The following is a 26872-nucleotide window of genomic DNA, read 5'->3' on the forward strand; positions in this document are numbered from 1 at the left end:
GAGTAAAAAGCCTTGGAGGGCTGACTAGTGGGGCTGGAGGGGGGAGAAGCCATATAAAACATGGCAAAGGCCCATCCTGTTTGAAACTGGGCTGGTGGCTAATGGGGAATTACCGTGGGCTTTTACACGTCAGCAAGCTGGGAAGGGATTTCCATGCAGACAGCCCAGCTGCCAGGAGCACCTCTTACTTACACTGCCTCAGTTATTGATGGGGGTGAACTGGTGCATCTAGAACTGGTGCAACTGGAACTTCTGAAGAGGCAGCTCTTCAGAAGGAGGGACTGAGAGTTTGTTCTTGCTTTTTCCAACAGACCCCAGTGAAAATATCAGCAGCTGGAACATCCAGTGTTCAGTGGGACCCAAACTCACCCAATCTCCACAGATTCCCTGCATTAACATGGGTCTAATTTTAATTTTTCATAAAATCTCTCTGAACCATTCAGAGAGTCAAGAAGTAAGATTTTTCTGTGAGTCACAAGAAAAAGGCTGTAATAAAGACCAAACACAGCTGCTGAAGGATGAAGACATGCATTTCCCCAGCTTGAAAAGCAAGAGGGAACAGCTGGACAAGCCACACATTTATAAAACAGTTTGTGATTTTTCTTCAGGCCATTTATAAGAGGAACAGCTACGTGAAGACCTTTTAACTAACACAGCACAGGCTCAGCTCCTCATGTGGAGGTGTAATGAGATGTACCTACACATGAGCACAAAGGGCTTAAAGACTCCACCACACAGAGTTGGGGGCACAAAAAAGAGAAATTGGGCATTCCCTGCCAGGAAGGTTTGCAATCTTAAACAAATCAAGCCAACAGCTACGCAGGAGCTGCAAAAGACAGCTGTGCCCTCCTCCTCATAGGGGGTATGGACAGATGGATGTGTTACCTGCAGCAAAACCAAAGTGTGAAATTGCACCTACCTTCTAAAGTGACCAACCCCACATTTACCACACGATATACACAGGCAAACACTGAGAAGATGAAGAAATAAATTCAGACTCTAGTCCCCTCACAATAACACTCCCTGTTACACAGACACCTTCAAGGCTGAAATGATTTGAGTGTGACAGGAGAGGGGTCAAAATAATGCTACAGGAAGCTAAGCTGCTTTTGAAGAACAGGGGATTTCTTGTCTATGAAATTTAACATAGACTTGTGTAGTTCTTTTCGTTTCAAGCCCATAGCAATGCAACCATTGCAAACAGACAGTGCTCTTTATCATCCTTTGTTTCAGTTCTCAAAAGGATCTTCATTTATGTCTTTGTAACCTGCAAAATGGACCCATTTTGACTGGCATTTACACTAGTGTAAATCAGGGCTGGACACTAGCCAATGTTTAGCAGACAAATATAATCTCATAGGAGAGGAAAGTAATCGAGGTGTCCACCAGCACTCAGCTACAAACGAAAGGAACAGGACACCAGAATGCTCCTGATGCTGAATGCAATGAGCCCAGCTAAGATTGTACCACCAAAAGGCCAACACAATACCTGAATGGAAGATGCAGAAAGCATAAGCAATACTCAAAGCACTCCCAGTGAGCTTGACAGAGGAAAGCAAGAGCATGGAGAATTCTCAGCCTTTGTCACCTCAGCTGACCCAACCCAGTAGCTTCAATTCAAGTAGTTGAAGGCCTTTCTGCCTTTTGTTACCTTGGCTATTGCATAGATCCGAGTGCTGGATGGCTCAGAGAGCTCCTTGTGCAGATCTACAGCGTCCGGCCAGGCTTTATTCATGGGCAGGTGTGGAACAAAGCCATCCACCGAGGGGTGGCACATCCGCAGCGCCTTCTGGAAGCTCTCCTGGAAGGAGCGGCCGATGGCCATGACCTGTGAGGGAGAGCACACCCACGTGAGCCGCAGTGGGGCAAGCCCTGAGAAACACAGGGGACAGTGACAGCCACAAGGACAAGCACACAGAGATGGCAGCCTCATCTCCTCCCTAAGGCAGCCCTGCTGGCTGGAAGTGCAGCTGACTGAGCCTTGGCAGCCCCACTTGCAGGCCTGGCTCTGCACGTGGTATCAGTGGGGACTTCCAGACAAGTGACTGCTGCTGGTTCCCATCTCTCTCTGTAACACACAGGGAGAGGATGCTGCTCTCCTCTGCAAGCTCCTTTGAGGGAAGCACTCTGGTAGAGGGAAACATTGTGCAGCAGCATGGGTATAGTCATATAAAAGAATATTTCTGTTTAACAGCCTGTTAAAGATAGAAAATCACAGTGTGAATTTTAAGGTTCAGGAGAAATCTGCTCCTCTTCCTTTCAATTACAGTTAACTGTAACTCTCCCCTGTGAGGGCTCTCGTAAATGATTACTCCTCCTTGGAGCTGCAGCACTGGGGTTTCCCTCCTTCAGTCTTGACACCATATCTAATAAGAAAACAAGCCTTTCTGTCTAGGAACCTGTGAGGTAACAGAGCCCTTTCTCAAACTTCTACATTTTCATTTTCCAGAGCAGTGAGACCTTAACAGCATAAAAACCTCCTCAGACGCAATGCTGAAAAATGTCAAAAGAAAAAATAACATTGCCTTCTCTTTTCTCACAGCTCCAGGCCCAGTGCCCAGCACAAGAGAGCTCAGAAAAAGCCAGGCCAGGCCAGGCTGTTCAATTAATGAAAATGCAGTAGGGGCTGCACTCTGGCTTCACATTCAGGAGATGACTGTGCCATACTAATAGAGACCCAGTGGCAAGAAACTCTCTGCTTCAAAGACTGCATCTCCTACCCACAGGTCCTGCAGACTGAGCTCCTTTCTCAGTACCCCCAGCAGCTGCAAACTGCATCCCTTGGGCTTCTCTCCCTGCCTCAGCTCACCTGCACTGCTGGAGCTGACCCCCCCTGAGTCTCTGCCTTTACCCAGCACCCTGTCTGGAAAAGGACACAGCCTCAGGCACTTCTGTGACACAGGAACACTGCAAGGACTCAGCATCTCCCTCTGCAAATGTGTATGGCCAGGAAGTTCCACAGCTGATGGTGCAACTGTGTTTGGGAACTCCAGTTCTACAGAACAGTCCCAAAACTCCTCTGCAGAGAGGGGAAATGTCAGGAAGCATCACCTCACTGAAAACAAAAAACCCACCTCATTACCATTAAAAGCCAAAACTGCCAATGGAAGATCAAATTCTAATTAATCTTTCCAGTTCTGATGAAGGCTTCTTGTTCAACGACAACAAGGATATTAGGAACATCTTGCATATCAAAATAATTTAATAAAATAGCTAATTGAAAAGGCAACTGAAAAAATACACAAATAATTGTTTTGCTTTGGTAGCTGATATGTAATTAACTAATTAAGTGAGTAATTTACCAATTTTCCTTTATTTCCCCCTTCTTAAAACATGGTCTGAAAATACTGTTACTGTCCAGATGTCTTAAAATCTGATGTAAGAGACTTCATCTCTAAAAGAAGTCAAAACCTGAGAGCAAGATGACAATTTGTGTTTGGATTTCAAGAGAATTGGCTGAGATCTGGCATATGTTTTTATCACAGAGGACAAATAACTGGGAAAAACTGAAAGCTCATGGGCACCACTGAAAATCTTAGCACACTGAGATTTCACACTGGTGAAATTATACTGTAATTAACCACCACTACAGAAATTCAAACTAAAAAATAACTCTGAGAGCCCTGGAGTGAGTGTTAAGAATGAAGTGAACCCCAGGTGACCCATAGCGATCTCTTCCTTGAGGAGCCAAACCATTTATGAATCCACACTGTGACATCCACCATGACACAGTCCTAATTTCCATTAATTACAGTACTGGATAAAAACCGTTTGAGCTCAATATGTATCCCCAAATTCCCTAGGTCCTTGAAGACAGACACTCTGAGGGTTTCCAGGTAAGGGAAATGGTGGAAGGGGAGGGGGGGCCCAGCCCTGACCTCCCCCACGCTCTTCATGGAGCTCCCGATGCGGCTGGAGGTGTGCTGGAAGCGGTCCAGGTCCCAGCGGGGGATCTTGGTCACCACGTAATCCAGGCTGGGCTCGAAGCAAGCACAGGTCTGTCCTGTCACCACGTTCTGGATCTCCGGCAAGGGAATGCCCAGGGCGATTTTGGCAGCAATGAATGCCAGTGGATACCTGTCAGGGAGGAGAAGCACAGAACAGCACAGTGGAAGGAACTCTGCGTTTGCAAATCCCAGGGGTGGATCCAGTGAAGCAGCTGTGAGGTGAGGTCCCTCCTCAGCTTAATGCTCAAGCACAGCAGACCCACACAGCCTCCTATCCCAACTCATGGCAGAGCTCCCCCCTAGGTCTGGGCCTGGCTTTTTCACCCACCGTGCCACCCCTTTCAGCAGCTGTCACGTCCACAGCGAGCCCACTGTCACACATCTGTGAGCCCACCATCACAGATGTGTCTAGCTGCAAGTCTGGCACCCAAAGGAAAACAATCAAACACCCACTGTCCAACAACATGGCTTATCTCCAGCCTGCTATGGCTCTTAAATAACCATAAGAGTTCTTGAGGACTGCAAATTAGAGATTAATTTGTGCCTCTCAACAGCATCTGCAAAGTGCAATTAAGAAGCCAATTTTTAAACAGCCAGCTTTGACCATCCTTATCTTGATTAGTTTATGATTAGCCAACAAAACAAAGGCAGCTAGCAATGCCATTTGCATCAATCTGACAGACAGCTCATTAATAACTGTGCCCTCCGGGTCCCAGAGATGATTTGCAGCCAACATATGGATACAGTGGCTGTGCTTTGTAAGGATTAGGCTCCCACACACTCCTGGGAGTGCCTCCTGGGAGGTTTTCCATTGCAGGAACAGCACCAGCAGGCTGCAGCGACCTGCAGGGCTCGCTAACCCCACCCTCCATCTCCCAGCAGCACCAGCTCTCCAAGGGTCAGACCTAACAGATGCTGACAGGAGCTGTTCTCAAAGCTTCCCATGCAGAAATCTGTGCCTTACTGACCTGACTGCTCCACAATTCTCCCCAACAGCCAGCTTCAGTCCTCCTTGAGGAAAATGTGGGCTACAGCTCCATGTTCTAACTACATGGAAGGCAGACACTACAACTCTTTTTCCTTGTAGCTGTCACCTCTTTTAAATAATACATTGACTCAAATTCCTTCCTCTCTCTTTCTGTTCTGCTCTCCTCAGCTTTTTGTTTATTCGTTTTTTTGTTCCGTAACATTTTATTTTTTTAAATAATCTTACCCTGTGGCCTTGGAGGCCAAAGCTGAGCTCCTGGAGAGCCTGGCATTGACCTCGATGATGTAGTACTGCAGAGAGGTGGGATGCAGAGCAAACTGGATGTTACATTCTCCCACAATGCCCAAATGTCGGACAACTTTGATGGCACGATCCCTCAGCATCTGAAACTCCTCGTTACTGAGTGTCTGGCTGGGAGCCACCACCACAGAATCTCCTGTTTGTCACAAGGCAGCAGAGAAGGGAAATGAGGAGCAGCTTGGCAGCAGTAAATTGTGGCCACACAGGTCACTGTGCTAAGCCACTGCTAGTGATGGCATTCCCAGAGATTACAACTTGTGCATGCACAGCTGATGAAAAGCACAGTCACAGTCAGAAGCCCAGAGCTGGAGACAGCCTAGGGAATCTTACGGAAAACACAACCACAGGTGTAGACTTAGCCTGTTTCATGCCCTATCTGGCTGTGTCCAGGACCTGAACAGTAATTTTCTGGCCCCTTCATCAATCCCAGAGCTCTGTCAATAACACTAGGCAGAAGGGCACTGCAGAAGAAAAGTCCCTGAGCCACCCTGTGCCCAGCCTACCTGTGTGGACTCCCATGGCATCGATGTTCTCCATGTTGCAGACAGCAATACAGTTATCAGCAGCATCTCTCACCACTTCGTACTCTATCTCCTTCCAGCCAGCAACTGACTTTTCCACCAGAATTTGGTTAGTCATTGCAAATGCCTGCGAATAGGTTAGGGAAAATAATCACCAAAAACCCCCACAACAGCCCTCCCAAGAAACTCCACCAAATGCCTCATTAGACCATATTGCACCTTTAAGACTTCTGTGACTGATCTCCAGACATCCCAGATGAAATGAAAGATGAAAATAAGTAAAATTCATAACGTTGATAACAAGCATTTCTATTACTTTTTTTCCTTCTTTCTTTCTTTCTTAAAAATTGCTTTACTGTGATTTGAAAGGCATGTTTGAAAATAATGATGTGCTATGATGGGGGAAAAAAGGGGTTGGGCATGTGTGCTGCAACAGTATATAAATAACAAATAGGAATATAAAAACATCTGAGGCTTCAATCATGCAAGAGACATGCTCTTATGTGGGCAGCCCCCAGGAGTTCAACAGGAGAACACTGCAAAAAGACTGAGTGATGGGTGTGAAAGTGCCAGCAAACACTGTGTAATTAATAGCATTAATAAAGCTGCTTGTCATTGGCATGATTTATTCTTAAACTAATCTTGAAAGGATTCCTCAGCACGAGGCAAAAATGAAAAATACAGTTTGTTGGCAAATGAGCATAATCTAAGCGAATACATGGCCTTAATATTAGCAGATAGAAAACATTAATCAATGCTCTCTTAAAACCCTAGAAAGGGATGGGCACGTTATCAATCCATCCTTCAGCAGAGCTTCTTGTTATAATGCTGCCCATGCACTGGCTCTTCAGTCTGCTCCCATCTGTCATTAACTCAAGCTGTTACTTAAACTTTGCCCTGAGCTCGGTTGCCAAAATCACACATAAAAAGGCACAAAGGGGTTGAGGAATGGCACTTGATGCCTGAGCAGGCACTGCCTTGGAGGGGATGTAGCAGGAACACCAAACCCCCCTGGGTGCTCCTGTGCCTGCTGCCTTCTCTCACTCAGTGAGCAGACACCACCTCAGGGCCAGGTTACCTGAACCAGCTGTGCTATCAAACACCCAGTGCTCAGCTCTCTGAGCTAAAACAGTCCAGCCCAGTGCCTGAAAAACCTGCTCACTGAATTACTACACAGCATCTTCAGAGCTGCTGGGCTGTGGAAATCAGCATCCCAATCTGAGTTAAGTCAACCAAACCCACATGGGTTTTCACTGTAAATTTTGAAATGGCAATACTGAACTGGGAGCTGCTGTAGACTCTCTGAGGGACAGGAGGCCTTGCCGAGAGATCCAGATCAATTCCAGCATTAAGCCATGATTAATGGGATGACATTTAACAAGTAGAAATGCCAGACTTCAAACTTAGGATGAAGCAACATCTGGCAGAAGTAGCAACTGGGAACAGCCCTGCAGACAGGAATCTGAGGGTGCTGGTAGGCAGCAGGCTTACTTTTTTAAAAAAACACAATGTGCTGATCAAAATTAGGTTCTCCTGCTGAAAATCCCAGGTTTTCCTACTGAAAATGCTTTGATACAAACCTGTCAGACAGCTGCACTCCCAGGGTTCAGGTGTGACTTTCTTTCCTCCAGACACAGCCCATGGGTGAGCAGCAGTGAGGGACACGTTTCCAGCCCCACCGTGGGTGTGTGAGGTGCAGCTCCTGCCCCTGCCTCCCCACAGGTGCCAGTGCTGTCCCCTGAGCCCACAGCTGGCACTGCCCAGGCAGGGTTCTTATTTCCTGAAATTCTGCATTTTTGACAAGGAGAAAACCTTTTGATTTGTTTTCCGCAATTGTCTGTTTACTTTTCACAGCGAATGTTTAAACAATCTCAGATTTTCTATAGAAGAAGAGCTGTCCTCATAGCCAGAGACAGCTGATAGTTGTCAAATTATGAAGTGTCATTCTGCTAAAGGAGCTTTTGACCTAGGAAAATTACCACCTTTAGACAACAACACAGAAGAGACCCAAGCCTCCCTGCTCTTCTGTCCCTAAAACTGCATTATTACTCAGCATTTCAAATGTTTCGACTTCCTTGACACTGTTCATAATCATTGATTCTCAAAAGTAGGTGAATATAGGCCAGGATGTTTCTGTTCAGATCAAAACTGCTGAAAAACTTGCTCAAAATATGATTTTTTTGTCATGAATTTAAAAGATCTGTCATTGAGCCATTTTCATTGTTCCCTGGGTTTGCAGTTCCACCCATACCTTTGTCCCGAGGTCCAGCAGACTTTCCTCATCAGGACAAATGCCAGAGCCCAGCCCGCCCAGGGCGTAGGCAGAACGGATCATGACAGGGTAGCAAATCTTCTCAGCTGCCTCCAGAGCATCTTCAACCTTAAAGGAGAGGGGAATACATGGCAGAAATAGGTGGCAATTCAGAGGTAGACAGACTTCAGCTCTGGTTACAAGGTTAACTGGAAATCCCATCAGTAAGACACTAAACTGTCTGAAGATGAAATGAAAATAATACAAGTTCATTTTATAATATTCCCTTTTTCTGACAAACAGCAGAAAACTGGAACATGCACTGAAGGAGGGGACTTCTGCCCTCAGCTGTAGGTGGACTTCCTTGCTGACCTGCCACGGACAATGTCCTTACATGATCTGTCTTCAGAGACTTCAGCATGAAATAACCCCTCCTAAAGACATCCCAGTTTAAGACCTGTTTGATTTCCTGAACAGACCTTTCCACCAAACCAAATTTTATGTTTTCATACTCCCATCCTCAAGAAAGATTTCAATACTGTTGATTTTGGGGACTTGAATCCTAACTCTAAATGCCTGGTATATGATGTAAGAAATGCACCCCTGACAAGTCACATACTTTTGTGCTGCAGCACAGGAGTCACCCCAATATAATGTATTTTCTTGTCAACTGGTAAATTAGGTTAGGTTTTTGCAGTGCTTAATTGCATTTTCACTCATTTTAAATCACGGTGACCCAGCATTAATGACTAAGGAGTGCTGCACACACTACAGCATCCACAGCTGCATTCCCCTTTCCCTCTACAAAACAAGAAATATTTTCACTAAGCCAAATGGGCAACAGTAACAGCAATCATAACTTCAAATTTATCAGATTTACCGATTCCACTGCAAAGCTGGGAGCAATCTTTTCGTTTAGCTCGGTGAGTTTCTCAGAAAAAAGCTTTCTGTCCTCTGTAGCCATGATGGATTCAACTGAGGTCCCAAGGACCTTCACACCGTACTGCTGCAGCACTCCTTGCTTGAAGAGTTCCACTCCTGCAGGGTGAGCAAAGACAGTTCTGAGCACTGACAGGAGATGAAAGATCATAGAATTAGACAAAGACAAAATGGTTTGGGTTGGAAGAAACCATAAAGCTCATCTCATTTCAACCCCCTGCCGCGGTTCCACTGTCCCAGGGTGCTCCAAGCCCTGCCCAGCCTGGCCTTGGACACTTCCAGGGATCCAGGGGCTGCCACAGCTTCTCTGGGGAACCTGTGCCACGGCCTCAGCACCTTCACAGAGAAGAACTTAGAAAATTTAGAACAAAGAAAATATTCTTTGTATAAAAAAAAAAAAGCTAACCGATTAGCTGACAGCTTATCTGGCCTCGTCCACAGCTAATTTTATTATTTTTGTCAGAACTCATAACCATACCATGAAATTTTCCATCCTCAAATCTGTGAAACCTGGGATAACACTACAGTTACTGCTAGGCCATCATCTGCACCACAGAGCAAAGCAGCACAGAGGAGTATTGGTGCAAGAAGTTATACAAAGGGAACTTTTCCTTTTGATCTCTGCCTCAAGGTAGTCGAAATACCCCAGATCCAACTATGGTAACTAAGATTTAAGGTGAAAAGCAGGACATAGGAATGACTTTGAAGTACCAAAGCCAGCAATTATATGTTGAGTTCCCAGCTTAGGAATGACCCCCTCCCCATGGTTGGTGTCTCTGCCTCTGTCCCTCAGTGACCTGGCCAATGTGTGAGGCACGTGGGGCTGGGATGTCTGCACAAATAAAACCTGCAGAACTCTGCATAGAGTCATAGAATCCCCCAGGCTGGAAAAGACCTCTAAGATCAACAATGTCACATTAAATCATGTCCCCCAGTGCACAGCCACACACCTTTTGAGCACTCACAGGCTGTTTCAATGCCTGACCATCCTTTCAGTGAAGACGTTTTTCCTGATATCCAATCTAAACTTGCCCTGGTGGCCGTTCCCTCTGCTCCTGTCCCTCATTATCTGGTAAACCCCACAATTTGGCGTGCATGGGGTGCCACCTGTGTCACACTCACCACAGTTGAGGGCAGTCTGGCCCCCCATGCCCAGAATTAACCCATCGGGGCGCTCGGCCTTGATGACCTCGGTGACAAAGTGGGGGGTGATGGGCAGGAAGTAAACAGCGTCAGCCTGCTTTGGGCCAGTCTCATTGGTCTGCACCGAGGCAATGTTGGGATTCATGAGGACAACTTGCACGTTTTCCTCCTGGAAAGTTAAATTCTGTGTTAGAAATAGGCACACGTGGGGAAAAAATTAACAGCAGCAGCAGCAAGAAGAGATGGGGTTCATCAAGCAGTTTACCAAGAGCAGAATTTAAAAAACTTATCTACTGTCCTATAAGAGATTTCTGGTCTGAAGGCTGAGCTAATGCAAATTCTTTACTTGAGTGCCTGTGAATCTTGAGGGAATGGAGATTCCCACGATTCAGAAATTGTTTAACACATTTAGGAGAGACAGGTACAAACCCCAGCATACTCATGTCTGTCTTCCTTTGGAGTTCAGATTAAAGGTGCCAAAGCAAAATATTAATCAAAAGCTAATTCTTTCTTGCCAAGCACTAGGTCTTTGAAGTTTTCAGATTCTTGCACCAACTAGTAACAGCAACAAAAATACATTTTTTCTTTGATTTTCCAAAGAAATACTTTATTGTCCTGGCATTATCAGTTTAAAAATCTTATCCCATAACTTTTTTTTTTGCACACATTAAAAGACAAACTCTTCCTTTCAGTGCAAGAAGAAGGTTAGCCAAAATTTTACACTGTTCTTTCTCTGTCACAGATGAGAAACTGAGAGAGAGTGATAATAGATAATAAAGTTTATCTGTTCCCTGCTGTAACAGTCTTGCTGCTCTTTAGCTACAGACAGAAACGCACTAGTTTGTTCATTAATAGAAAATTCTGAGCTGAGCAGATCAATCCTCCTCACTCTTGAACCATTAGCACATCATGAGGAAACAAAGTTTTGCTAAAAATGATGAGTGTGGCCAAGCTTTAAAAACCTGCATCAGCCACGTGCAGCAGACATGGAGATACAGAAAACTGTTCTAGTGCTTTGTTGAAAAGGCGGGCTGAAAAGTGCAGAGGCTGTGGCCTCATTTTTACAGCAACACATCCTAATCTCCATCAGCTTCATGGAAGGCTAAAAACTACTAAAAAGCTCCAAAAAATGGTAGTTATAGATGCAAATTAAATGTCAAAAGAAAGATTTGCTATGTGGAAGTTGTTGAAAGGTTTAAAAATGACAATTCCCATTGAAAAGGGGAACAGTGACAATATTTTAAAAATATGATAAAGAAACAGACTGGAGGAAATGCTATGGGATCAGTACAGAAAGTGCTGTTTTCCCTAAGCATGAAAATGCCACGGGATTTTTCTGTGTTTGTTTAAAATGTGTGATTGTTTGTCTCACTGCTTTGGGGAACAAAGACATGGCTCACCTGGAGCAGTGGGATTCTCTCTCAGAGCTCTCAGTGTGCAGGTGTTGGATAACATTTCCTCTCCTTTCTTTGGTAACTTAAAATACTCCCTTAAAGCCTGGCTGTAATTTTCTGCTGACCTTTTTTCCCTGTGAAAAGTTAGATTTTTTTTCACTGAAGCACAATTTCCTTGGAAATGTGTGGAACGGGGGAGGGAAAGAAGATATAAACTCTGTATGGAAAATATTGTGGATTTAGATCCTTAACTGAGTAGTTTTCATCGTGGTGGTGAAGGAAGAAATCCAAACATTCTTCTCTACTAAATGTATTCATGGCTACAATTCTGTTGAAACAAATCGGAGAGGGAAATGTTTATCACTTTCCAACAAGCTGGACTGTCTGCACATCTCAGCTCTTTCTTCCCTGCTTATCTGGACAAGGTATCTTAAAGAACAACTGGCAGTGATGATGAGGATAATTAATGAGAGAATTAATGCTCTCTGTGCTGAGAGACACATTTCATTGATGTCACATCATTCTGGCCCAATTGCTTGGGATGTTGGATTTTAATGCACATGCTGTTTGCTCTTGCAACCCTTTCCTTCAACTTCAGCCTTTTTTAGTTTATTATAAACATACAGAACTCTGTGTAGTGGTCACCCATCCTGATGGAGACATTTGGTACAACCTAATTAAAGCAATGAATTAGTGATACTCCAGGAGGGCTCCATTTCTCTTTCTGTGTAATATCCACCTGCATTCAGCTGAGTTGGGATAATCCCCACAGAAAGTTACGCAGAAGATTTTCCAGGTGACCACAAGATAGTCTGTTGTTCATAGATGTTCATAGATGTTTCCAGGCCTTGCTCCTCAGGGGATGTTCCTGCCTTTGATGAATATATTGATGACTGTGGAAGTCTCATCTCCTCAAGACCTTTTAGTCTTTAAAAGAAGAAGCCATTTAACTGTCCAGGACTGAATATTAATACCAGCACCTTCTTATAATGAATCAGCGTCCAAGAGCCAAGCAGCACCCAGCAGAATGAATCAGAACATCAGCAGTGAGAATCAGTGTTGATTTATAACCAAAAATCAAACCAAATGAAGAGGTCTAAGGGGAAGGGAATTTCTCCTGGGTGCAGTGAACTGTCAGTTGTCTCCCAGGCGTGTCCTGCAGCGTTCCCTGGCAGGGCTAAGCAGCCTCTCCTCTCACATGCAGCCCTAAACGCCTCTGCCAGAGGCAGGGTCAGGAAGGGCCAGCTCAGCCTCTGATCAGCCTCAGATCACAGCAGCTCTGGGGTGGCCATGAGAAGGGGAAGGACTCATGGGAGGTCAAGCTGGGGAGATTTGTCAGTAAAAATTCCCACCTTCTTCCACAATCCCAAGATGAGATTCAAGGACAAAGGAGGGACAAAAAGAAAAGGAAAAAAAAAAAGGAGATACCTCCTTTCCAAATGGGTCATTATTGACACTCCCCAGCTCTGGGATCCTGCACTCCTGGCTTGCACTTGTATCTTGGTGATGTGGTCAGTTTGAAATCGTAGCCATAGCAGCAATACAGTACAACACACATGCAATACAAGGTGTGTTGCAACATGGGGACGAACCAGAGCACCCCAGATTATATTATCATGACTAAAACCGATTTTTTTCCTTCCTTCCCTCCAGGGTCAGCACAGGAATAGAATGTTCATGACATCAGGACAGCCTCAGACCCACTCACAACCATCACCTCCTCTGAAGGCAGCTGCTGCTTCTGCTCTGACTGTGTCAGGCTGCCTCTTCCTTCTTCACATGAGGTTAGACATGAACCTGGGGCCTGGGTAACTCCTACATTAGCAGTAATAACCCTGTCACAGGATATTTTACCCTTCTGCACCTTCTCCTAGCACGAACCTTTGCCCCAGTAACCTTTCTAGGACTCGTTCTGGAAACAAAGCTTGACATATATGACCTTTAAAAAGTTCATCTCATTTAAAATAAATACCATTTAGAAAACCTGCCTTCATGAGGGGTTCTTTTCTATAGCAGTAGCCAACTGTTCAGCTGTTATTGGTTGTCTACTTTGCAGTGTGTTGATACACCACAGAAGTTCCGGGTTTTCAGCCCAGGTACATCTGACCATAATCCTCCTCCTCCATTTCCATTCAGTTTAACAACCAGGCACACATCACAAAGAACAAACTGCTTGAAGACTGTGATGGAAACCCCAAGAACATTCCTTTTTGATAATTCTGAGTGGTTAACTCACATCACTCAACCAGCAAGTTCACCAACAGTAACTGGTGATTTTCCTGTGGTCATTTATCGTCCCCTTCCCCGCCCCAGATGGACACAGCCAAAGGATCGGTTTAGCTGTGAGAGGGAAAGAGGAGGTTAGTATTGCCACAGTGTCCCTCACCTTCAAGGCTTTCACAGCCTGCACAGGATCAGTTTAGCTGTGAGAGGGAAAGAGGAGGTTAGTATTGCCACAGTGTCCCTCACCTTCAAGGCTTTCACAGCCTGCGATCCAGAGTAATCAAACTCCCCTGCCTGGCCAATGGACAGACCTCCGGATCCCAGGATGAGAACCTTGGAGACCTGCAAGGGTCAAATGGCACGAAACAATCAGCCCCAGGGTGATGGATGTAGAAAGGAACACAGACCGTGCAGCACTGGACAGTCTGAAATTACACAGCATAGGTTTTCAAAAGAGAAGAAGTCACTTTCAAAATCACCTCAGTTTTACTTCTTTAGAGTATTTCTACTGGAATTCTCCCATATATCTGCATTTAGAGACACATGTGACTCATGGGTAGGGCACACAATAAACATGTTAATTGTATCAAGTGCTTATAGACAGCCATGCCTCACTTGGGCTGCCCACAAAACCCCGCTGCCTCTGAGACAGCACAACTCTGGGAAATTCAGCTCACGTTAGGAATTTCAGACTTATTTGCTAAGCAACCCAGCACCAACATTACACTGCTGGCACGAAATCTCATGGCCAGATTATCCCAGGGCACCTCATTATGCTGCTATGAGAGCACCTTTCTCAGGAGAACTGCAAAGAAAATACATGAAACATCAGAACTTAAAACTCTTTCAAAGAAAACAGAGTTAATAACACAGGAGAGGCCAGATGAGTGTGAGATAAGCAGCTGTCAGGGCATTTATAAGAGAAGCCTCCTTTGACTTTCACGTGCTATTTGGTGCCGTGGGTTCAGTAGGAATTAACCAGCTCCCAGCCTGTCTGACAGGCAGGAAAATATCTGTACACTGACCTCCACTCTGGAAGCTGTCACTCCAGCCTTGGGAAGGACTGAGGGAACGGTGGTGCCTTTCCCTCTCTTAACCAGGGAAATAAATGAATCAAATAGGAACTAGGAAAAACAAACACATGTATTAACTGCCAAAGTTGAACTAAATATATACCAAGCAAAGAAGGAAAACCCAGGCCATTTGTGAACTCATGCAATCAGCTCTGCTCTGCTGCCTTCAGCAGGCAGATTTACACCATCTCAGAAGAGAGGATCATTATTTGAAATTTATACAACAACTTTGACATATCTGACAAAGCTGCATTCGAGAAAGTGAGGTCATAATCAGGAAGAAAACACACATCAATCATGTCTGTGTGCTCTGCTTCTGTGGGGCTGCCAGTGCAGCGAGTGAACGTGCACCAAAAGCTAAAACACAGAGGAGCACGCACTGAACCAGCTCAGGGAACCATCTGGAATGGTGCCTGCTGCAGAGCAGGGCTCTGAGCAGGGACAGCTATTTCACATCAGTTGTGTGAAATCAGCCTTGTCCTTCCACAGGAGCTCCCAGGGCAGCTGTAAGAGAAGTGCTCTCCCACCAGGGAGGGCAGGCAGCAGCAGGACCCTGAGGGGAATCAGGCTTCCCACCCACCCAGGCTCCTGCCACACAGCCCCTGAGCTGGCTGATGGCTGGAATTACCTGTGGAAGGAGCGTGGATGGCTCCTGCAAGCCTATTGGGACAGGCACTGTGTTATCAAAGCATCCCAGCCCTGGGAGTGCACAGGCTTGGAAAAGACACAGCTGAGTTTCTGGAGTTCTCTGATACACACCAGTCAATCAGAATGCTATGAAAGTTCCTGACACCGAGAGATTTACTTGCAGATTTAATCAACATCATCAAATTAAGATTAAAATCAGCATTTCTAGGTATTCTTCCCTCTTCGTCTCTCAGGAAATGCTAAACAGTTTATTTATGTTCAGACATGCTTCCCCTGCCTTGCACATCCCCTGACGCTGCTTAGTCATATTCTGTGACTGTGCAAGCAGTTGTTACAGAATTTGTGTGAAGTCACAGACGGGGGATTAAAATTTCATTTCACTTAGGAGAAACAGGGTGAGGAAGTATGAATCCATTTACATAACTCTACAGTAATTACAAAATTTGAAAGTGGAACTAAAGTGTATTAGAAAGTTAATGATTTTATTACAAAGCATCTGGCTAGTATTTTTTACTGTTATGATAAAATTCCATTCCTTTTGCAGTCTCTTTTGCGAGAGATTTGAGCCTGATCTTGCAAAGGCTTAAGCACTTTAGTAACTTGCAACACAGATAATCCCACCAGGAGCCAACACATACACATCATGTGAATGGAATCACTGATCCACAGCTCCAAGCAGTCAATAGACCTCTTGCTGCTCATTGTAATTAGCTCCAGATCAAGCTAAGCACACACAAGGCTGTGCATAACCAGGCTCTTTGCTCGGATCCTGACACTCCCAGAGCCAGGATTTAGGCCCAGGTACACCAGCTGACAAACACCTGCACTCACCAAGCCCACACCAGCCCTCACACATTACCTCTGTGTCCCTGGGCCCGGGATTTGCATCTGGATAGAACTGCACTGTGAAAATCGATCTGCTCTCATGCATGATCCCCTGCAGGAATAAAAGCAGCTCTCTGAGACACCTCCTGACAAGCAAGTGAGCAGAAAGCCACACCTTATCCCAGTAAGAAGGCCAAAGACTGATGTGTTTCATTTCGTTCCCAGTCTCTTGCTCTGCTATTAACCCTCAGCTGTCCATGGACTGAAGGGCACTGAAGCTTCCCCTGATAAGCTGCAAGCATCTGACAGAGCAGGAACTTGGGGCTCCCTGCAGAGACAGTTCTGGGACTGGGCAGAGAAGAGAAACATACCTGGCAAGAAAAGATCACCTGGGACAAAGCTGTTATGGAATGAATGGTTTAACCATCCCAAGCTGATTGGTTCTGTCACACAAAAAAGGGATTTTGGTCACGCTCCTGATTTCCATAATTCACTTTAAGGCTGACACAGGGCCTTGATCTCTGCCCTGGGTTGGGCAGAGTGATGAAGGGGGCCAAACAGCAGCTATGAAGGACCTAAACTGAGTTTAGAGACAGTGTCTGTCATTTCAGTTGGAGCCAGGAATAAATAATTTCCCATTTGAGTGGCCTGATAGCACCATGATCCATTGGGAGACTACCCCAGGTGTCATTGCTCACGGTCCCCAACTGCAGACAGGGGTAGAGAAGTTCCTCAAGAGGAAAATCAGGGAAAAGCAGTCCTGGTACAACCTGCTTCCCTCAGGAATGGACGATGGAGCCCAAACAGCCTCACGTAGAGCCACAGTGCCATCCAGAGCTTCAGGGTGGCATGTCGGGCTAGGACAGGGATGAGACATGAGCTACTGACCACCATCCCATGGTATGAATTTCTGCTCTCAGAGCAAAGAATTCCATCAGTCTGTCACACTTCCCCTGAACGCTCATGTTCCTTGGGGTTTCATACAAATATATTTTTAGAAATGTTCACTCCATGCCTTGTCAGTATTTGGAAATCTGTGCTAGCCCTGCCCAGCTGTGATAGGTCAGGTCAGCCACAAGAAATGCCTTTTCCTTTTCAAGCAGAGGAATGCAACAGACTGCACAGGACAGACCACGCAGCCCTGACCCTGTTTCTGCATGCTAAACCAACATGGTCCTGTCCCTCTCCATCTATGGAGGTTTAGGACACTGTTGCTGCTTTGGGGCTCACAGAAATGGTCTTTTAGCTCACATGAAAGAACATCATTCTACTAGATGCAGAAGACTCATGTCCAGCCTTATCACCTTTGTCTCCAAATTCCAGCTAGAGCAAACATGACAGGCCTGGGAATGAATGGGTTTAGTTTGCCAACACAGTGAAAATAAACTCATTTCAAAAATTGAGCCAAACAGCTGTAAATTTTTTGTATCAATGTTTTGTTTGCTAAAATTTGTCTATGTTTAGATACCCTTCTGTGTTTCGATACCCTTCCATAAGGATAAAGAAAACAGCAAATGACAAACCAAACTCATTTTAAAATCATCAGATGGGTAGCTCAGAACAGCACTGTTCAATCTGCCAGACTTGATACTGGGCATTCATACAAAACAAGAGAGGGAATCTCTTTTCCATGAGGGAAACTGCTTTTGAAAATACCTTCTTTTCATTGATTTTCTGATAATTAATGAGATTTCACTGACTTGCACAACACTGGACATCACGGAAAAGATTTGATGTGTCCAATTACAAGCCTGAGATCTCAAACACGGATGTCACTTGACACTGGATTTCTATCTCAGCTCATACAAGCTATTGGTTAGGGGCAGGTCCTCTTCCTCATGGCCTTAGTCTTTGGACTTTGATCCTTGGAATTATATTTACAAGAACAGACCAAATTAGATGGCAATGATGTCCCTTTTCTGTGCTGGGCAACACAGAAGCAACACAACAAACTGGTGACACAGGCTTACAAGCCCTGAGAGAATGGCAGCTAAGTGGACAACACCAGCAGTAGGGAAATCATGGAAATTACTAAGGCTTCTGCTCAGGGAAATGATGAAGTCACTGTTGCAATCCAGTGCAGTGGGGCTGGTACAGTGGGTACTCATCTCATCCTGGCTGTAAAGCAGGGCTTCAAGCAAAGCAGGTGGTCAAATGAACAAATTTAGCCTTGCTAATGAGAACAGGAAGTGAACCAGAGGCTCCTGCGTGCAGAGCTCACCTCGTTTGTTTGGTCGTTGGCATTCACAAAGAGAGGCTGCCAGCCAGGAGGGAGGGCAGAGCCATGGATGGCATAGCCGTGGTTCTGGGCAGTGATCACAGCCTGTCCACTCACTGTGTTCAGCACAGGCTGGTTCTGGCCCCTGCAACAAAAAGGGATCAGAGGACACAAATGGGTTCAAGTGCCACAATTAGGAGCTGATAACACCTAATGGAGTGGGGGCTATACATAACAATCCAATAGTGGCAGTAAAATACTTGCAGCCAATCTCTAAATGATAAATCCTAGGAGAAACTTTGCTATTCTTCAGCTTACTAGAGATAAGTTACATCAAATACTTTTAAAAAACACTCAAAAAAAGGAGAGCATGAGATGGCAGTTTAAATTAAAGGCAAGGAGAATGCTGGGGTGAAGGAGCAACGTTCCTGAGCTGCCAGCCCTCCTAAGGCAGCTCAGCAGCAGAGCACTGCTGTCCCAGCCCTTTCCAAAGCTGAGCTGCTCTGTCTGGGAGAAGAGCTGCCTCACCTGTTGGCCACCTGCATCTTGTAGGAAGTAGCCCCAGCTGCTATTCCAGTGATTAGATGCCCCATGCTGATTCCAAACAGGGGCTCTGGGCGATTGCTCTCCAGGACCTGAAATGAAAAGGATTGCAACAAATATTGGTCCAGCAATTCCCGCATAAACCACTCCAGTTCCTCACAGACTTGGGAAAAAGCTCAGTGCCAGAGTGGCAACAGCCTGTGAGAAAAGTTTTCCCCTTTTCCCTTGAAGCCTCGGAGCACAGCCTGGTGTTAGAGTAGTCGCAGGGAACAAGCAATGGCACTGCCTTACAGCCATTTAGGGTGTGACGTTACTCCAAGTGGGAGCTCTGGAATCAGTGCTGCTCCTTCCTAAGGTCACACAGGACCTGAGAGAGCTCAGGGTACCTCAAGGCACTGGTGTGGTAATTGTGGTGCTCATGTTTGCCATGTATTGCTCACCAAGGTCTATAAAGCCTTGTTGTAACTACTGGGCTGGAGACAAATCCCACCGGAACAACATGAGGAATATCCCAGAGCTGGAATGTCTCAACAACATTTGGCCCATAACAGGTTAGTACAACCAACAGCTACTTCAAGCACTTGAGAAAAGGGCACATTAAAAAGAATAATCAGCCTACAGGCATTGCATTGTACCTTTCTGACATTCTGAATCACTTCCTGGGCCTTCAGGGGATCCCCTGGACCTCCAGAAATGACGAGTCCATCATAATCCATGCCAGTGAAATCATGGTCCCATGGAACCAAATGCACTTCTGCACCTCGCTTGAGAAAAACCCAACGAAAAAACAAATTAGGGAATAAGAAATGAAGGGAGGAGGGAAACAAATGAATTTTTGTAAGGAGGTTCTTCCTGTGCTGTCATGTCGCAGAGCCTGAGTTTGTATTTCAGTCATCAGTTATCTCCTGTGCCCATGGTGCAGCTTCTCTCCACTGTCTGACCATATCACTTTCACAAATCTGGTAGATTTGGCTCCTTTGAGCCTCCTCGGTGTTTGTCAAGCTACACTGAAATTCACTGGTGAGATTAAAACTTACTAATGGAAAGCAAAATAAGTGTGCATGTCCACAGGTAATGTATGTTTGCTTTTACACAGTGCATTCCTCCTAACTGCTAAATTAGGGCTTCACAACCTTCTTCTGTGACAAGAAGTATTCCTACACATCAAAACTGAGACAAACATCCCCATTAATTAAAAAATTGAATCAGGGAAATCTGTGCATCTAGAGAATAGGAGGACATTGCCTTCTGGCCTCCTGTGTGACTAAAGAAGCAAGAACTGCTACAGCACTGTGCTAGAAACAGGAAAAGCTTTTCACAGAATTCTAGAATCAAAGAATAACTTGGGATGCATGAGCCTCGTGAGGTCATCAGGTCCAGTCCCTGCCCAAAGCAGAGGTAATTTCCAATTTAAGGCAGGTTGCTGAGGGCCTGGGGAAGTTGTGTTTTTAATATCTTCAACAATGAACATTCCACAATTACTTTGGGCCTGTTTCAACCATTCACCACCATCATCACATTTTCCCCCCCATTTATTTATTTTGAACACTGTTGGGTTGACCTGCCTTCATTGTTCTTTAGAGAAGTTGTGCCTCATCTTTTGAAAACTCATCTTTTGGGGTTATTCCCACGGCTGAGAGGCTCCTCTTCCTTATACCCTCAATACACTGTACCAAGCACAGAAAATACCTCCCAGTGCATAAAAATCATCCTAAAAATTGTGCCTCACTTTGGTAGGGCAACTAACTTTAAAATGCATGTGTCCAGGTGGAAGGAAGGCCCTTGAGTACAGGTGAGGCTCCTGGCAAAGCAAAACGAGTGACAGGGGACATCAAGCACCGACCTACCTTTACTAGCAGACGGATGATGTTGTATTTCAACCCACAGTCAACAGCTACAACTTTAATTGGATTCCCTCTGCCATAAACCTTGACTTCCTGTAAAAGACAGACCATGTTGTCAATGACAGATCATGCCCTGTCCCCAAAACATGGAGAAGATGTGCAGCAGAGTAACTTTTCACCAATGTGCAGCAACTGGTACTTAATCTATTTATGTAGAAATCTCCAGGAATACTGCAGACATTAGTGCTTCCTTCATCTGTCTGTGAAAGGAGAAGCTATAATGCTGTTTTATATACTGTTGATTACGGCAGTAATGCAATTCCTAAGCAATCACTCGTTTCCATAGCTAATGACAAGCTTTTCTCCTGTGTGTCACCCCACTGGCAGTGAAGCAAAAAGCCAGTTCTCACAGGTTATTGCAAGAGATTTTCAGCTAAAGTGCAGTCATCCTGCTGGCACCAGTGGAGCAAGGCTGCTTCCCAGCAGCTACAGATCCACCACAGCAACCCCCCAGTCCCAGGAAGAGCAAAGCAGAGCCCAGCTGGGGACAGCCTGTGTGTGACCCTCTGTGCCTCAGGGCAGTTCAGGCCAGGCCACGCTTGTCCCCAAGCATGGCCTGTGTTCCTGTGGGCCTGGCAGCTTCATCTCACAACTTCTCCTCTTCAGCTGCTGCTCCTTAACCCATTCCACAACAGAAATCATCACCAGTCCCAAATCATGTTTTGTACACCCCGTTACCTGCTGGTCACAGCCAGAATGGAAGGGAGTGAAGCCAAACCACTGTCTGTTCTACAGCCTTGACACTGTGCCACTGCAGACTCACTGTCAGACAGCTCCAGCACTGAGGTGAGGTTACGCATGGACAGCTTCTTTCTGAAGCTGGCTGAATTATTTTACTTGCTACACTACCACAGGTAGCAGTTATTGATGTTATTCATCAATAAGCAAATAAGGCTGCCTTCTTCCTCCCAAAAACAAGCTCTGTGCTCACCTTCAGTTACATTCAGCTTCTGCAAGCTGATATTGACAAGTGTATTTTGCCCAAAGTGGCTTTTCTCTTGGGCATCATGGAAAAAGCAAATCTTTTTTTTTCTTTCATTTTTTTCCTCTTTTAGACTAAGTAACTCCCTTCTAATCAGCTTCCCTGGCATCCATATTTCACATCTGGGCCTCCTTATGAAAAGATGCTAAAATCCATGTCCAATATGGCTGGTGAGGGGTTACAAACTGATTTTTTTAAAGGAGAACTGTGGCCAGTCAGAAGGAAAGGCATCCCCTCAGCAGATAATCCAAGAAGAAGTTAATTAGCAGAGTATTGCAACTCCTGCCCGTGTGTTACCCTTACTCAGTTCTTGTTTGAACTTTTACCTTTGCAGAGAGTGAAATGCAGAGATTTCTAGTGATGCTTTAGGATTTAGCTTTTCTATTTTTCAGACCCTGTACTGCTTTAGTGTATAAAACTAAAAGTCCATAGCCTGTCAGCTGCTGTTCTCTTGTTTTATTCAGACAAAACAATTCCTCTCTAGGCCTGAAACTCAAGGACAGCTCCCTGTGAAAAGCTCAAACAAAAGTGAACTGTGGGGGAGCAAACTGGGGGCACATGACTGTACTGTATGTATTTGAACATTAGCTTCTGGTTCATTCTCTCTCATCTGCTCTGCGACCCTGACAATCACACCCACCAAAAACCCCTCCAACAAAGATGCTTGCAGAACACTGGCAGCTTTCCACATTCCTTGCCTGGATAGGCAATGTTAGCAAGCACAGTCTATACCACTAGCATTTAATCAAGGTGGCAGGGGTGGGTAGAATATAATAAGAAAATCAATCACTCCTAGTGTACAATAGATAAGCAGATTCCGGATCATACTGTATGCTGATTTACATGAAAATCACCATTTGGCAACGGATAGATTATCATGTCCAGTAATTACCAACATTAAACAGCTTACCTCATTTACAGCTTTATATGTGATGTTGTTTTTTAAGCCTATAAAACGAAGTTATAAGCATAACGAGACCACTAAAGTGCTGTTAATCTTATTATATCTCCCTTTAAGAAGCTATTTTCAGCACCTTTACAGTAATTCTGTCCTAGTAATTGCGGAGTTTGAGATACTGACTGGAAATGGCTCCATCTGCACCTTGCAATCCTAGATCACAACCCCAGTGAGCAACTGCCATCCTTCTGTGTGGCAATGGGCCTGACTCAAAACACAGAGGAGGTGTGGGATTAAGCATCCAGGGCACTCTTTAAATCCCAGTCATATCCCCAAAGGGGCCACAGTTTAAGACATTGGCCCTTGCACTGGTACAAGAGTAGTTACTATTTTCAGTACAGGTCTGGTTTCCTATATCCACATGATTTCTAACATTCTTCTCAGCTTGCAGCTGAACAGGGTTTGCATGCCAGCCAACAGAGTAAAATCTTCACTGCTGGTCTGTTCAAATCTATGGGCATAGAAGCTAATTCCAGTAATATTAGATGCACGGGATTCCTAATTTGGTCTGGGTTTGACATCTCTTCTGAAATCACCCCAACAAAATCAAGCTGAACACAGATTATCAAATGGCATTCTGATGTTTCCTAACATTTTTTTAAGGAAAGCAACCATTCTTTTTATATATTCTTTTTATGTTTGAAAACATCCACCATACAGCAGGTCTAAGTGTATCCCCAATACCTGTCTGTCTTTGTAACACACAATCCTCTGGTCAGAGTGTGGTTCAGACCACATTCAGCTCAACACAAACCATTTTTTATCTCCAACACTGCACCTAAGGAGCCATGGGGATATTGAGAAAACAGTCCACCAAAGGTCTGGAAAGGTGCATGGTTTAGAACATGTCTCCAATTTGTTTGTTTAGAAAATTTGGTTGATCCCCAGAGCAAATGAGGAGCAGTTACTACTTGGAGTGTACAGCCCTAATACTATGGGAGAACTTCTCACCTTTGTTGAAACTTCTGCAATTAAGTTTTGTTTATTTGGGTCTGCAAACTCCACAGGTTGACCTTCAAATTCAATCTTCCCAAGTACTGTGCCCTGTGGAAATACACCAAAAAACAAAGCATTAGCAGAGGAGAAGCTGTGAACACTGGGATGAGGTGTTGACAGGCCCAGCAACTGGAACAGCTGTTTAAAGATGGATTTTTGGCAGTTTATAACCACCTTTAGCATTTCCAGAAGTTTATGAGCCTTCCTGTGTATAAAAAATCTGTTTAAACCCCTTCATTCAGGGAGAAACATTATCAGCAGCAATATTTGTTAATAGGCAGTCTGGCAAGCTGTGTTGTGACATTGAATTGAGCTGTCTTCCAAGAAGATCAGAATTTTCAGAGCCCCACATAACTGTCATGTGGATCTGGGAGTAACCCACAAAGCAGTTTGAAGATCTTTTGGTTTTGGAAGCCCACTGTGAGGTTTTCAGCTGCCTCCTGTGGACAGCTACGAGGCAGCAGAAGAGGTGTAAAGCAAAGCCATGTAGGGGGCAGGCCAGCCCAGCTGGTTTCTGAATAAACTGTTAAAAATAAAAATCACCTCTAGCAAGCCCTGCTCTATATTGCTGTTACCACCTGGCAGAAGCTAGGACACTCTTGTTCTGCCAGCAGCATATCCTTCTTCTCACTGAAGTTCTCAGTGGAAAAAAAACCCTGCTTTGGCTTTGCCCCACCCCTGGAGTAAATGGGATTATTCTAGGGTTAACCTCTTCTCAGCATGGGCAGTACAGAAGTTTTCAAAGAGGGAAGGGCAAAGGAAAACTGAACAAGTCAATGTTTTGTGGTAACTTTATCACATCCCACTTTCATGATCAGACATGTTAAGCTCAGCTTGCTCTGTGGATATTCACACTGGGATTTCTCCCTGGATTTAGTGACTCTCCTTTGAGATACTTCCCTGCCTTGCCACACCTGAAGCATCCCTGCCATTTCTCTAGCCAGTATCTTGCACTGCCATGCACACTGATAAGGGCAAGTTTTAAGGACAGAGGTTTGCCCCTTCAGTGGCTGACATCCTGTGTCTTCCTGAGTAACACCTTAAACCAAAAGCTGCTTCACTTGAAGCAGAAGAAGATCATCATCATCTTCAACAAGTGCTGTTCCTGGAAATGAGGGTCTTGGGAGCCATGGTTTGAGTGCCACCATGCAGTGAGCTCCATAAATGCTGATGACAGAGCTCTTAAAGCCCTTGCTCTCAGCCAAATTGTGCCCTGCATTTACTTTTAGTCCAGTTTAACAAGTCATTGCTTATTTCTGCATTTAGCATAAGGAAGCCCTGTTGTCACCCCCAATTTTTATAGAGACAGGGAGTAATAAATACTAATAAATAATAAATACTAGGCTTTTTTCAGCCTGAGAAAACTGGGTGAGGAGGTGACATTGTGCACTGTTTTAAAAGCCATACACCAATACCACTCAAAGTCATGGTATAATGGCACTCACTCCCATACACTGCTAAGTTACAGGACAAACACTGAAAGTATTAACTTTGGATAAAAGGAATGGTGATCTATTATGTCTTAAGAAAGCAGAAAACCTACTGTCATTTTCTATTGTATTAAATTGTACTTGTATGCTATCTGTAAGAGCAGGACAATGCCAAATCTTCCTATAAGAATTCATTTCTACAAATATTCCTCTATTCAAGCTGGGCCACTCCTGTTTTGTTCTGTGGAATGAAAGGGGGCACAGGGTTGGGCTGCAGACTGATAATTGATCACCCAAAGAAAAGAGCAGCTTCAAATAATCCATTAGAAAAGAAGAGCCTCCAAGGCAAATTCACATTCAGACTGGCTTTGATCACCATTTCAGCCAGAGTGAAGTGCACCTTCACATTAACCTTCACTGCATAACATAATCCTACCCTAGACCTTCAATTGTCAGCTCTTGGAAAACAGAAAATAATGACCATTGAAAATAACAGCAGGCTTCAGCCAAAGAAAACCAGGTTAGGAATCCATCTTAGATGAGTGTAGGCATTCCTTTGTCTCAGAGGAGTAGGAGAATTTCCACTGACCAAAGGTCTGTAAAAGAATATCCACAATATCTCCCAGACTTGTTGTCTTCGGCTGTTTCTGAGTTAAGATGTGCTTGATACCACCACCCGTTGTGTCTGACACTGCCTGGGGCCTTTCATTCACATCACCCTGTGCTGGCTCACTGCTGTAGGACAGGAAACCCAGAGCAGAGCGGGGAGAGGGGGATCCTAGGGACCAGAGCATTTCCAGCAGCACAGAAGCCTTGGGAAGAGCACATGGATCTGAGCAGCATCTGAAGTCGAGGCAGCCCAGTAGTACCATTGCTACTGCAGGTGTGCTGAACCTGGGAAGGGCCCAGCATCAGCAAGGTCAGTGCAGCTGGATCAAGGGAAGCACATCATACCTTGTCACGGATTAATTTGGACAACATTCTGGTGTCAATCCCATAGAGTGCAGGCACCTGAAGAAAACCCAAGGGTAAGTTAGAGAGCAAGCAGATAAAAACATGGAAAGAAGACAGCAGCCAGATCACTTTTATGAGAACATGTCACAGGATCATAGAATGGTTTGTTCTGGCAGACACCTTAGGGCTCATCCCTTTCCAACCCCTGCCAAGGACAGGGACACCTTGCACAGGCCAGGCTGCTCACAGCCCCATCCAGCCTGGCCTCGTGTTAGGAGCTCAGGCTCTCACAGCAGCCTTACCAAGGCTGCCTCCCTGCAGCTCTTCACTTCTCCTCCTTATTCCCACTCATAAATAGCTGAGTTGTTCACATCCAGTGTGTGCTCTAAAAGCAGAAAATAAAGAGCTCCTCTTTCCATCCAGGAAAGTTCTCATTGGGTCATTACATGTGGATTGCTCACCTGCTCTTCCTGCAGCCACTCTCCCAGGCTCCTGCTAGCCTGCCAGTGGCTGTACTCATTGCTGTAATCCAGCACCAGTAAACCTGAAACCTGCAGAGAGAAGAAACACCATTTTGCACTGTAGGATTACCCTTGTACTTATCTGGTACCTTCAATTTTCACTATTCATTCACC

At 45.0% G+C, this 26872-nt stretch overlaps 1 protein-coding gene across 1 annotated transcript in view; it reads right to left on the reverse strand.

The window, feature by feature from the left end:
- Window positions 1–26872, reverse strand: part of CPS1 (carbamoyl-phosphate synthase 1) — an 85983-nt gene that overhangs the window by 48146 nt on the left and 10965 nt on the right. The window contains exons 4-20 of the mRNA XM_063400119.1: window positions 26699–26788; window positions 26238–26294; window positions 23809–23901; window positions 20861–20950; window positions 19649–19777; window positions 18999–19105; window positions 18474–18615; window positions 16287–16364; window positions 14732–14830; window positions 13953–14048; window positions 10069–10258; window positions 8888–9045; window positions 8008–8136; window positions 5739–5883; window positions 5161–5371; window positions 3879–4077; window positions 1652–1828 (exon numbers count right to left, since the gene is read on the reverse strand). Of these exons, the coding sequence (XP_063256189.1) occupies window positions 1652–1828; window positions 3879–4077; window positions 5161–5371; window positions 5739–5883; window positions 8008–8136; window positions 8888–9045; window positions 10069–10258; window positions 13953–14048; window positions 14732–14830; window positions 16287–16364; window positions 18474–18615; window positions 18999–19105; window positions 19649–19777; window positions 20861–20950; window positions 23809–23901; window positions 26238–26294; window positions 26699–26788 (2190 nt within the window). The remainder of the gene's footprint in view (window positions 1–1651; window positions 1829–3878; window positions 4078–5160; window positions 5372–5738; window positions 5884–8007; window positions 8137–8887; window positions 9046–10068; window positions 10259–13952; window positions 14049–14731; window positions 14831–16286; window positions 16365–18473; window positions 18616–18998; window positions 19106–19648; window positions 19778–20860; window positions 20951–23808; window positions 23902–26237; window positions 26295–26698; window positions 26789–26872) is intronic.

This window comes from Prinia subflava, chromosome 6 (assembly GCF_021018805.1).
Source record: "Prinia subflava isolate CZ2003 ecotype Zambia chromosome 6, Cam_Psub_1.2, whole genome shotgun sequence".
Classification (NCBI taxonomy): Eukaryota; Metazoa; Chordata; class Aves; order Passeriformes; family Cisticolidae; genus Prinia; species Prinia subflava.